The sequence below is a fragment of the Nansenia antarctica genome, assembly GCF_963989245.1.
Source record: "Nansenia antarctica genome assembly, chromosome: 17".
Classification (NCBI taxonomy): domain Eukaryota; kingdom Metazoa; phylum Chordata; class Actinopteri; order Argentiniformes; family Microstomatidae; genus Nansenia; species Nansenia antarctica.
The window spans coordinates 25,263,983-25,276,747 of record NC_137687.1 but is presented as its reverse complement, the minus strand read 5'-3'; the positions used below and the strand labels follow the sequence as shown (position 1 = coordinate 25,276,747).

Here is a 12,765-nt window from a genome sequence, read left to right as displayed (position 1 = left end):
ATGACCTACCTACTGTAGGCAGAAGCAGAAGATGTTTTCAGTTGGAGATCGTCCATTGAACACAGAGGTCGACTAGGCTTGAATTTGATATGGGAGACCAGGATGTTCATGTGGACATTTTAGGAGGTGTACAAAGTCTGAGTGATTGTGTGATGTGGCTGTGCTTTGGGGCAGCTAGGTTATGTAGGGAGGGGAGGCTGGTGGAGGTAGAAATTGGAGGACGTGCTCTTTGTATAGTAATGCATGGAAGGGAATGTACTTGAAACCATTCCTCATTCCATCCCATGCATTTACAACACGTCCGTCCTCTGATGTCTACATCCCCCAGCCTCTGCTGGTGTGTAAGCCTCATCTCAGAGTGTTGTCTCGGATAAAGGGGCTAGCTAGTTGTTTCTGGACAGGATCCTGGGTCTTTTTTAGCAGACCTCTCATTTCGTCACCTTCTTATTAAAATAATGGCTTAAGTCCTATTTTCAAGCTTTGTGAAAAACGGAATGAACTGAACCAAATGTAGAATATATTATATTTAGGCAAAAACATAATTTTCCTCAAAAGCGACTTAAGCCATTCTTTTAAGAAGGTGAGGGTTTCCAGGCTGAAAGGTTCAAGCCCTGCGTCCTCAATCACATCCTCGCTTAAGCGCCGTACTGTATTAGTGTGAAACCAACAAGCTGGCGTTTGGAGAGAAATAAAAGACGAGATTCTATTACTGACGATTGTTCCCGTGTAGATCAGATTTGTCTAAAACTGAAATAGGAAAAAAAAGAGGCACTTTCATCGTTTGTTGTTTTTGTGTTTGATTCTCTGAAAGCCAAAGTTTTTAAGTGTCTATCGTCCTTTTATCGAGTGTCAATCATCCGCTCCCTACGGTTGTGTTGTTGTTGTTGTTGTCATAGGAACACAGGATCATAGAAAGACTAAAACACTGTCACTCTTTTTGTTTTGCCTTTTTCACTCATAGCTGTGCTGTCCTTTGTTGAGGTGAGATGGCTTAGGCAGTTAGATTGTAAGCTGTGCTTGAAAGCATAACTGTAAGTAGGAACGTCATGTGCCTGTGTACTTAAGTGTTTTCAGAATCCCAACTCCAAGAAACAGAAGTCTTTCTTTTTCCAAGAAAAGTTATTTTTTTTTGTTTTTTTTGTTGGCACTAGTAATCTTTCCAATGTTTCACAATGTGTCTTTAACTCTAATACTCGCAGATATAATGTAAAGATGCAGAGATCATCTACTTCATATACCACCATGTCAATCCAACAGCCAGCTATTAGAAATGCAATGGGATAATGCAATGGGTTTTGGTTTACAATGTATTCCAGTGTTGAGATTCGAACGATCGTCTCAAACTGTTGGTGGTGTTCCACACTGCATATGCCTCGTTGACGAATGTGAGAAACCTCCTTTGCGATGACACATTCAGTAAACCGATCGACATGTGTCACGGCTGTGGCGCAGGAGGTAGAGCCGCCGTCTAATGATCGCAAGGTTGGCAGATCGGCGTTTCGAGCCCCGGCTGGCCACATGTCGAAGTGTCCTTGGGCAAGACACAACGAACCCCAAATTGCTCCCAGTGAGCGGGCCCGGCGCCTTGCATGGCAGCTTGCCGCCATTGGTGTGTGAATGTGTGTGTGAATGGGTGAATGAGAGGCCGTTGTAAAGCGCTTTGGATAAAGGTGCTATATAAGTGCAGTCCTTTTACATGTTGCTTGGCACAGTGGAGGACAGGCTCATTGTAAAAAAAGAAAGTGCAAGAAAACCTACCTAAAACCAGGGTAGGCTGGGAGGCTGGGGGGAGGTGGCTTTGGCAGTAGCTGCAGTATGCAGGTAGGAGTTAAGCACTTTTCTTAGTCTTTCTTTTTTCCATTTCCATTGCCTTCTGGTCCTATGGGACACTGTACATGTAGATAGTTCGCTTGCATGTTTCTGAAGCAACATTAACCAGTTGTAACTTGTATCCCTTTGTTATGTGAGATGGTGAAGATGCTTTAGTTTCCTCGAGACGGACACCCTTCATAAGCCATTCATTACACAGTTTTATTCACTAGTTAGAGTGTGTGTGCGTGCGTGTGTGTGTGTGCTTGCGTGCCCATGTGTACGTGTCTGTGTGTACGTGTGTGTGTGTGTGCATGTGTGTGTGTTTGTGCGCGCTTGCGTGCCTGTGTGTACATGTGTGTGTGTGTGTGTGTGTGTGTGTGTGTGTGTGTGTGCTTGCGTGCCCGTGTGTACGTGTGTGTGTGTGTGTGTGTGTGTGTGTGTATGTGTGTGGGGTCTGTACAGGTTACAGATTGTCGTGGGCAGGACCCAGTGAACAGTCCATTCATAATGTCTGCATGTGTGGCAAAAGCGATGCTTTTTCACTTGGGAAGATATTGTGATGCTGAAACTTTAACGCATAATTTGTAAGAAAAAACAAGTCAAGGAAAAGAACCTTTCACACTTTGGTGGTTGTAGATGTTTTACTTGAAACGACGTCATTCAGAACCACAAATGTACGTTGAACAAAGCCGTCATGGCCGTGTGTGGTGGTATATGTGTAAGCACTGAAGGTTTGCGTAAAAAAAAGATTGTGAATGTTCTAATCCTTTGGTGATGCAAGTCCCTCTCTCTCTCTCTCCCTGTCTCTCTCTCTCCCTCTCTCTCTCTCTCTCCCTCTCTCTCTCTCTCCCTCTCCCTCTCTCTCTCTCCCTCTCTCTCTCTCTCTGTCTCTGTCTCTGTCTCTCTTTCTGTCTCTGTCTCTCTCTCTCTCTCCCTGTCTCTCTCTCCCTCTCTCTCTCTCTCCCTGTCTCTCTCTCACCCTCACTCTCTCTCTCTCTCTCTCTCCCTGTCTCTCTCTCACCCTCACTCTCTCTCTCTCCCTGTCTCTCTCTCTCCCTCTCTCTCTCTCTCCCTCCATTTGGAGTTTCTGACCTGTGTTTTGACTTGGGCTACACTTTAAAGTAGGAAAAGCCAGAAATATGAGTTTCCTGCCATATTTCTGTGTAGATGTTGTCAGGATGTGGTGTTGAAGAGCGAGGGGAAAGAGGCGTCTTTTCCAGACGGAAATGTTCGCTGCCGCTCCATCCGGTGGAGGCTGGTGGAGGTAGAAATCGGAGGACGGGCTCATTGTAATGCATCGATGCATAATCCCATTACAATGAACCCCGTCCTCTGATTTCTACCTCCACCAGCCTCCCCCAGGTTCCATCCCTTATTTATTCAATGCAGAACTCTTTGCTCTGAAAGTTCCAACCTATTATTGACATATATTAAATTATATTTTTGAATATATTTGTCATCATAACTATCACGCAACACTATGATAGTATGTGTAGTAGGCCAAGAAGTATTGTTACTCAACCAGTGTGTTAGTGTTGATTTAAATTATACCAATATTGATTTATTCATTCTGCTAAGCAGCTGTTTGCTCCCTAATTAAATAACAATAACATGTCGATCTCCGACCACCTGTTCAACCCTCAGTCTCATATACAGTATATTCTGGGTTTGATTTTGCTCCTTGGTTAAAGTCTTGCTTTGTATCCAGACTGACAATTATTATTTGAGTATGTATGTGACTATGTACAATAAACTGACTATGTACAATAAACTCCTCTCAGTTAAACCTTTGCTCTGAATTGTGTCTTGACTAAACATCTACTGTGCATGTTTCAACCAGGGGAGGCTGGGTGCCATGCATTACAATAAGCCCATCCTCCGATTTCTACCTCCACTAGCCTCCCGTGGTGAACACATGACATCACACATTGTTGTGTCATCTCATCAGTGGGTAGTTTGTTGCCTAGTTGTTGCACGTAACAAAAGAAAACCCAGCAAAAGTGAATACGTTTTTATTTGTTTTTAGTATCAAACAGTCAAGATGCGTCTTTGCCAAATTTGGGAGAATACAAAAGTAAGATTCTGCATGCTGTTGTTTTCACACCCACACATCACAAACCTGGGTATGCATGGGTTACTATGGTGATATACCTGGGTATGCATGGGTTACTACGGTGATATACCTGGGTATGCATGGGTTACTATGGTGATATACCTGGGTATGCATGGGTTACTATGGTGATATACCTGGGTATGTTATCGGTTACTATGGTGATATACCTGGGTATGCATGGGATACCATGGCATGAGTTTATTATGCTGTAGTTTATTTTCCATTAAACCCAGAAACACCTACCAGACCTGGCTTCAAATAGTATCTAAAATCATTTCAAGCAAGATTATATCGAGACTTCTCCACAACAAAAGGTTCCCAGCATTAGTGCTTATTGTAACATAAAGGCTTCGCTACACGCCTAGCCCAATACACTACTAGGTTACTACTAGGTCACACCCAGTGTAAAACTCAGTGGAGGCAGGTGGAGGTAGAAACCGGAGGACAGGCTCACTGTAATGCACGGATCGGAATATGAAACGTGTGTGTTTCCTACTATTCCTTCTCCGTTCCGTGCATTTACAATGAGCCCGTCCTCCAATCTCTGCCTCCACTGGTGAACATGGAATACATTTACTAGGGGAAACCCTAGTGGGTCCGGAAGCTAACCCCAACCACCCTAACCCCTAACCCATTTAACCCCCCCCCCCCTTACTGATTCCACCTATCCCAGCAGATCCAAATCCGCGAAGCTTTCTCCGGCGACTGTCGGCGCAGCCTCCACCACGACCGGGGCGGCGGGCGCCGGCCCGGCCTGGGGGACGAACGGCTTCCACGGTTTGGCGGGGCAGTGCACGGGGCTGAGGGTGGGGGGGGCCTTCTCCTGGGACTCCTCGGAGGACTCTTCCTTGACCGCGGCTAAGGCTGGCTCTGCGGGGGCGGCGGCTTCGGGGGCGGTGGTGGGCGCGGCGGCGGCGGGAAGCTCCGCAAAGTCGATCACGCTCCGCAGGGGAGACCAGCCGGGCGGACGCCTCCTGGTGAGGAGCTGGGACAGGAAGAGGAGACGGACGGTCCTCCGTGTTAGGACGCACCACCGCCGTTCAGCAGAAACATCAAAGAAAGGAGAGACCCACCACCCACCACCACCAAAATGGCCCCTCCAGCTACCGCTACCATGACAACCAACAAATGCCCCCGTTGTGTTAAGTCTGACGCGTGACATTTAGCAATTTCCGGGTCCAAATCTAAAATTCCCCGCACCAGAGTACCAGTGTACTAAAGCACCAGAGTACCAGTGTACTAAAGCACCAGAGTACCAGTGTACTAAAGCACCAGAGTACCAGTGTACTAAAGCACCAGAGTACCAGTGTACTAAAGCACCAGAGTACCAGTGTACTAAAGCACCAGAGTACAAGTGTACTAAAGCACCAGAGTACCAGTGTACTAAAGCACCAGAGTACCAGTGTACTAAAGCACCAGAGTACCAGTGTACTAAAGCACCAGAGTACCAGTGTACTAAAACACCAGAGTACCAGTGTACTAAAGCACCAGAGTACCAGTATACTACAGCGGTAGAATGACAGTTCAATCGTTTCTATTCAATTCATACAACAAGGGACACAAATATTGTCTCACCATAGGGGACATGGCACCAGCTTCACACTCCACGTTGGCCTCTGGGGTCTCGTGTCTCCACGGGGCAACGTCCACTGTGGAGTTACAGTTGGCCATTTCCTAGGGAGGAAGGGAGGCATGGGCCATCAGGCAGAGAGGGAGGGAGGGAGGGAGGGAGGCAGCCAGGGAGGGAGGGAGGGAGGAAGACAGGTAGACAGGGAGGGAGGGAGGGAGGGAGGCAGGCAGGGAGGGAGGCAGGCAGGGAGGAAGACAGGTTGGGAGGGAGGGAGGCAGGGAGGGAGGGAGGGAGGCAGGCAGGGAGGAAGACAGGTAGGGAGGGAGGGAGGGAGGGAGGGAGGGAGGGAGGGAGGCAGGGAGGGAGGGAGGCAGGCAGGGAGGAAGACAGGTAGACAGGGAGGGAGGGAGGGAGGGAGGGAGGGAGGGAGGGAGGGAGGCAGGGAGGGAGGAAGGGAGGCAGGCGGGCAGGGAGGAAGACAGGTAGACGGAGGGAGGGAGGTAGACAGGCAGACAGGCAGGCAGGCAAACCGACAGGCAGACAGACAGGCCAGCAGGCAAACAGACAGACAGGCAGGAAGACAGGCAGACAGGGAGGCAGGCAGGCAGGGAGACAGGCAGGGAGGCAAGTAAACAGGCAGGTAGACAGGCAAGGAGGCAAGCAGGGAGGCAAGTAGGCAGACAGGGAAACAGGCAGGCAGGCAGCATACATAGATGTCAGAGAGACCAGTATTACAGTTTTACAGTTACATAACAGCTCATCATATAATCTGATACTCAATCAAGAGAAGTAGAACCCTTCATCGTTAGACCTCCTGAAACTTCTACTGCCCCCCAGCACTGCGTCTCCTGAAGACACCCGCTTTTCCCCTTTACTGTTCCCCCTAAAACTTCTATTGCCCCCCTTGTAATGTTTCTCTGTTTCTCCAGTGTCTATATATATTTTTTTTTAAAGGGTTAGGTTTAGAAGAAGGTGATAGAAAAAGGCTTTTCCTTCTATCAATGGCCCCTGTCCTGAGCTGGATTACTCTTCCTGCTACGACTGGTGGACTGATGATTCACTTGCTTAGTCAAATGTATCGATTGTAAGTTGCTTTGGAATAAGGGGTCTGCTAAATGCCAAAAATGTAACTGTACATGTAAATGTTAAACAAAACAGCAACAAGCTCCTGAGATGAACTCTGATCTCTCACCACGTCCTTGGCGTCTGGGTGACATTCGTCGGTCGGGTCCTTGTAGTCCGTTTTGGAGCAGTTGCTTTTCCTCATGTCGAACTTGAGATGGTACCTGAAGCCTGCAACCACCTGGGCGTGATCGAGGAGTGAGAGAAGACGTTGTTGTCATGGACTTTGATAACAGAGGGTTGGGAGGGCTAGCCTGCTTATCTGCTTATCTCCACAGGTTAAAGCTTCCTGGGACCAACAACACCCACACCATAAAACTGTTATACTAGCGTCGTCTTCCTCTCCGTAAAGAAGGTATTCTGTCAGATAGGAGTAGATTACTGTCTGTCTGTCTGTCCTGTCTGTCTGTCTGTCCTGTCTGTCTGTCTGTCTGCCTGTCTGTCTGTCTGTCTGTCTGTCTGTCTGTCTGTGTCTGCCTCTCTTGTAGTCTGTAGTCTGTCTCTTTGTCTGTCTGTGTGTCTGTCTGTCTGTATCTCTTCATAGTCGGGACTCTCTGTCAGTAGATTACATGACCACTCTCAAACTTGTTCATTATAGCCACTATAATGGGAATGTTATGAGACCTTTAACAGTAATAGTCATACAGATTCATATCCAGATATTTTGAATTCCTAAGGACTATTATATATATATATATATATATATATATATATATATATATATATATACTGTATATACAATTTTAACAGTTTTTCATATCTTTGTTTTTGTTTATTTCACACTTATATCATTCCTCATTCCACTCCATGCATTACGATGAGCCCGTCCTACCTCCACTGACTGAAGCTATCTAATCAGGAAATCTCAAGTTGAGGTCAACAACATATTTTTTCAAAGGGAGGTTTCCCTGGGAACACCCAGTGACATACCTTGGTATGTATGATTATTATGGTGTATGTATTTATTACCAATGATGACTGCCAGAGATAGTCATAGCTCATACCTAGCAGACCTAGATGCCAATAGTACCTGAAATAATTTCAAATACTTTGCTGTGCTTGATTGAGTTCGTCTATGGGCAAATGAGCAAATGGAATAGCCCCAAAATTGCAAACCCCATCCATCTGGCTGTCCAGCCAGACCCAAGCAAACGCTTAAAGTATTTGAATATCTACAATATCTCATATATATCTCATTCAGATACACTATGGCCTTTTCTCAACCGTGAGGAACACAAGTCCTCACATCCTCTCCTCCGTCCTCCACTCACTTCTGATTGTCTGTCTGTCTGTCTGTATCTGTCTGTCTGTAGTCTGTCTGTAGTCTGTCTGTCTGTCTGTGGTCTGTAGTCTGTCTGTAGTCTGTCTGTCTGTCTGTAGTCTGTCTGTAGTCTGTCTCTCTGTCTGTCGTCTGTAGTCTGTCTGTCTGTAGCCTTTCTGTCAGTCTGTAGTCTGTCTGTCTGTAGTCTGTCTGTCTGTCTGTGGTCTGTAGTCGGTCTGTCTGTAGTCTTTCTGTCTGTAGTCTGTCTGTAGTCTGTCTGTCTGTCTGTAGTCTGTCTGTCTGTAGTCTGTCAGTCTGTCTGTAGTCTGTCTCTCTCTGTCTGTCTGTCGTCTGTCTGTCGTCTGTAGTCTGTCTGTCTGTAGCCTTTCTGTCAGTCTGTAGTCTGTCTGTCTGTAGTCTGTCTGTCTGTCTGTAGTCTGTCTGTCTGTCTGTGGTCTGTAGTCTATCTGTAGTCTGTCTGTAGTCTGTCTGTCTGTAGTCTGTCTGTCTGTAGTCTGTCAGTCTCTCTGTCTGTCTGTAGTCTGTCTGTCTGTCTGTCTAGTCTGTCTGTCTGTCTGTCGTCTGTAGTCTGTCTGTCAGACTTTCTGTCAGTCTGTAGTCTGTCTGTCTGTCTGTCTGTAGTCTGTCTGTAGTCTGTCTCTCTGTCTGTCTGTCTGTCTGTCGTCTGTAGTCTGTCTGTCTGTAGCCTTTCTGTCAGTCTGTAGTCTGTCTGTCTGTAGTCTGTCTGTCTGTCTGTAGTCTGTCTGTCTGTAGTCTGTAGTCTGTCTGTAGTCTGTCTGTAGTCTGTCTGTCTGTAGTCTGTCTGTCTGTAGTCTGTCTGTCTGTAGTCTGTCTGTCTGTCTGTAGTCTGTCAGTCTCTCTGTCTGTCTGTAGTCTGTCTGTCTGTCTGTCTATCTGTCTGTCTAGTCTGTCTGTCTGTCATCTGTAGTCTGTAGTCTGTCTGTAGTCTGTCTGTCTGTAGTCTGTAGTCTGTCTGTAGTCTGTCTGTAGTCTGTCTGTCTGTCTGTCTGTCTGTGGTCTGTAGTCTGTCTGTCTGTAGTCTGTCTGTCTGTAGTCTGTCTGTCTGTCTGTAGTCTGTCAGTCTCTCTGTCTGTCTGTAGTCTGTCTGTCTGTCTGTCTATCTGTCTGTCTAGTCTGTCTGTCTGTCATCTGTAGTCTGTAGTCTGTCTGTCAGACTTTCTGTCAGTCTGTAGTCTGTCTGTCTGTAGTCTGTCTGTCTGTCTGTCTGTCTGTCTGTAGTCTGTCTGTCTGTCTGTCTATCTGTCTGTCTGTCTAGTCTGTCTGTCTGTCTGTCTGTCTGTCTGAAGATCCCCTTAGATCTTTTCCTCCGGAGACAAAGCGAGTGGAATACGGAGGAGGAGGAGGAGGAGAGGAGGAGGAGAGGAGGAGTGGAATACGGAGAAGGAGGAGGAGGAGGAGGAGGAGAGGAGGAGTCGTAGGCTACAGTGTATCTGAATGAGATCTATCATTCAGTCCTGGGTTCAGATCTTATTGGAGGGTATGTTTAAGGTCTCACCTGTCTGGAGGCGAAGCCGATTTGGTTGAGGACAAAGTGGTGTGAGGAGTCAGAGATGAGGTTGTACTGGGCCAGGGAGAAGCTCAGCGGCGTCTTCAGGTCCTCACTCTCCACGTCGATCTCCACGGGACACCCCAGACACGGACTCACCACCACGGGGACCACCAGGGGCTCCACTGGGGGGGGGGAGATGGCTGTTAAATACCTTCTGTCTGTCTGTCTGTCTGCCTGTCTGTCTGTCTGTCTGTCTGTCTCTCTTTATAGTCTGGACTCTCTGTCTGTCTGTCTGTCTGTCTGTCTCTTTGTCTGTCTTACTGTCTGTCTGTCTGTCTGTCCCTTTGTCTGTCTTACTGTCTGTCTGTCTGTCTGTCGGTCTGTCGGTCTGTCTGTCGGCCGGTCGGTCTGTCTGTCTGTCTGTCTGTCTGTCTCTCTTTATAGTCTGGACTCTCTGTCTGTCTGTCTGCCTTTCTGTCTGTCTGTCTGTCTGTCTGTCTGTCTGTCTGTCCTGTCTGTCTCTCTTTACAGTCTGGACTCTAACCTAATCTTGACATGAATACTCTGGTACAGTGTGCAGACCAGGGGAGGCTGGTGGAGGTAGACAGAGGACGGAGGTCATTGTAATGCATAGAATTGAATGAGGATTAGTATGAGACACCTATGCAATTCCATGCATCACAATGAGCCCGTCCTCCGATTTCTACCTCCCCCAGCCTCCCCTGGTTCATTTGGGAGTTCTAAAAGTATAAGTAGACTACCCGATACATAACACTCATAGGGTGCATTCGTAAATTCACTCTGAGAGTGCCGGAGCGCACACTGGGTTCAACGTCATAAAGGGACAGAGTAATTTGATCGGACAAGAGGCATTCCATGAGTGCTGATCAGATTTCCAGAGTGAATTTACGAACGCAGTCCTAATCTCCTGAAGAGGAATGTGAACTCACTCAGGTCACAGAAAACAGTCAGTACGTCTGCACCAAGCTCTGTCACGTAGACTGTGGCGTTGCACTCATTCGGCACCTGGAGAATCAACAAAGAGACAATCATGTTATGGGGGCGGGCGGCTGTGGCGCAGGAGGTAGAGCCGCCGTCTAATGATCACAAGGTTGGCAGATCGGCGGTTCGAGCCCCAGCTGGCCACATGTCTTGGGTAAGACACTGAACCCCAAATTGCTCCCAGTGAGCGGGCCGGCCGGCGCCTTGCATGGCAGCTTGCCGCCATTGGTGTGTGAATGAGTGTGTGAATGGGTGAATGAGAGGCCGTTGTAAAGCGCTTTGGATAAAGGCGCTATATAAGTGCAGTCCATTTATGTTATGAACTGTCCAGATCTGACCAATGGGTTCTATAGTATGTGCGCCACCAGACTGTGTTAAGCTGCTAAGCTCAAGCCTACAGACATCTAGGAGAGTCTTCAGGTATCTCATGGCGTGATGTTAGGGGAGGCTGGTGGAGGTAGAAAACGGAGGACGGGGCTCATTGGAATGCATGGAATGAAAATGGAGGAATGTGTGTTCTATGCATTACAACGAGCCTGTCCTACCTCCACTGTTCCTTCCCCCTCCCCAAACCACTTCCTTTCTACAGAGGTCAAACTACGAGCATGGATTTTTTTTTTCTGAGTTATTTTCAGGCCAGTTTTGATAAGGTCGAAGGTGGAAGGTCGAAGGTCAAGAGGTTCAGATACCGTACCGCAGGTCCCATGGCGAGGTAGTCACACTCCTGCCACGGTTTGTCTCCCTCTGCTGGACAGTTGGTCTCCCTGCTGTTGAAGTCCACGGCGTACAGAGACCCCGAGTCATTCTTAACCTGCGAACAGTCAGAGAGACACAGAGCTGTGACTCAAGGGTTGGACATTGTGAGGGGGCCCCAATTTGCATGTGCAGAAATCGGTCAAATCGGGGCAAAGTCGGCCAAATGTTTCTAATCGGGGAAAAAATTATCGAATGAGATTTTTGAATACTGTGTCTAGTGTTTCCACGATATGCGATTCATTTTCAAACTGGGTACAAAAAAACGATTGAATAATGACAGTTTTTCTCAAAACAATAAGCTAACAATCAAGACAGAATTGTGCTGTGGCGTCGTAAGGTATTATTTGCTCTCTCACTACAGTCCTCTCAAAGGTCTCTCAAAACAGGGACCTCAAGATTCCACACAGATCACTTATCACATCATTACGAACATTACTCAATTACTAATAACGTAGACCAACAAAAAAATGCTATAAACTGACAGATATAGGTAACAACATAGCTTTGTAAGTCGTTTTCACGTCCGACCGTCAAAGACAAGACATTTTTCAACGACACAACCAAAAGACAAAGACACTCCTCGTCATGCTGACACCTACCTTTGAAGCCTCCAGGACCTGGTAGAGGGCCAGTTTGTTGCCATGCTGAGGAAGCCCCTTGTTGTACTTAGCCAGCGCCTTGTCCACCACGGTCCCTACGACCGGGTCATCGCAGAACACCGGGACGACCGGCCCCTCCGCCTCTGGCTCCTGCCCCAGTCCTGGAGCCCAAAGCTGGACCCCCACCATCACCAACACACATACCCTCAGTCCCAGCCTCATGATGTGGACTCGTAGCTTCCTTATAACCCCCCCCTGGTTTCTGGCTCTGCTGGTTCCTGCTGTGGTCTGTGGCAGAACAGGGATCGATGTGAGAGCAGAGCCTTTACTGGACTCTCCTACAGCGACCGCTGGACTCTGGAATTGATTGACAGTTGCCGTCGACGGCGACGTGTGGCCCGGGTGTACTCCTCACCCACACAGTAGCCTGTTCAAACAGAGGGACGCAGACAGCACAGCGGAGGAGGAGAGGAGAGGAGAGGAGAGGAGAGGTATGCTGTCAGGCAGGTAGGCAGAGGGGGAATATGTAAATGTTTACAGTGCTTATCTGTTGTCCTCTCTTCCTCCTCTGATCCCTCTCTCTCTCTCTCTCCACAGATCAATATTGGGGTACACTCATACCATCACCTCTCTCTCTCTCTCTATCTATCTCTCTCTCTCTCTGTCTCTGTCTCTCTCTCTCTCTCTCTCTCTCTCTTTCTCTCTCTCTCTCTCCACAGATCAATATTGTCCTGCGGTTGGTGAGAGAGAGAGAATATTGAAGGCAGGAAAGCAATGGACAGGCTAAAACGAATATGGTCCTGGTTGTTATTAGTATCATCACAGGCCTTGGTTGGTTCGGTCCATACTGATCAGCTAGCAGGTCCGTGGGTCGGTACCACTACCAGTACCAGGGCAAGAGGAGGGTACTGACAGACAATCATCATCTAATCTGAGCATCTGAACTATCTACATTTTACATTCCATTTCGGGCCTTTATCCAAAGCGACTTGCAACAAA

At 47.7% G+C, this 12,765-nt stretch overlaps 1 protein-coding gene across 1 annotated transcript; it reads right to left on the bottom strand.

The window, feature by feature from the left end:
* Positions 1–3,808: 3,808 nt before the first annotated feature.
* kng1 (kininogen 1) lies at positions 3,809–12,175 on the bottom strand. Its single transcript, XM_080547807.1, has 7 exons — positions 11,767–12,175; positions 11,106–11,222; positions 10,360–10,435; positions 9,416–9,591; positions 6,688–6,798; positions 5,501–5,599; positions 3,809–4,910 (listed from the first exon to the last, which is right to left on the bottom strand). Exons 1-7 carry the CDS (start codon positions 11,986–11,988, stop codon positions 4,590–4,592), a joined length of 1,122 nt encoding a protein of 373 aa, XP_080403933.1. The 5' UTR covers positions 11,989–12,175; the 3' UTR covers positions 3,809–4,589.
* Between the last annotated feature and the right edge of the window lie 590 nt (positions 12,176–12,765).

What these genes read in the sequence shown, in the direction of transcription:
- kng1 (XM_080547807.1), bottom strand. Translation starts at nt 11,988, where the DNA reads ATGAGGCTGGGACTGAGGGTATGTGTGTTGGTGATGGTGGGGGTCCAG. An exon ending in AGGTCCTGGAGGCTTCAAAG is followed by an intron (nt 11,223 to 11,766) that starts GTAGGTGTCAGC and finishes GACTGTTCGCAG; the next exon opens with GTTAAGAATGACTCGGGGTC. An exon ending in ACCCAGACGCCAAGGACGTG is followed by an intron (nt 5,600 to 6,687) that starts GTGAGAGATCAG and finishes CTTCCTCCCTAG; the next exon opens with GAAATGGCCAACTGTAACTC.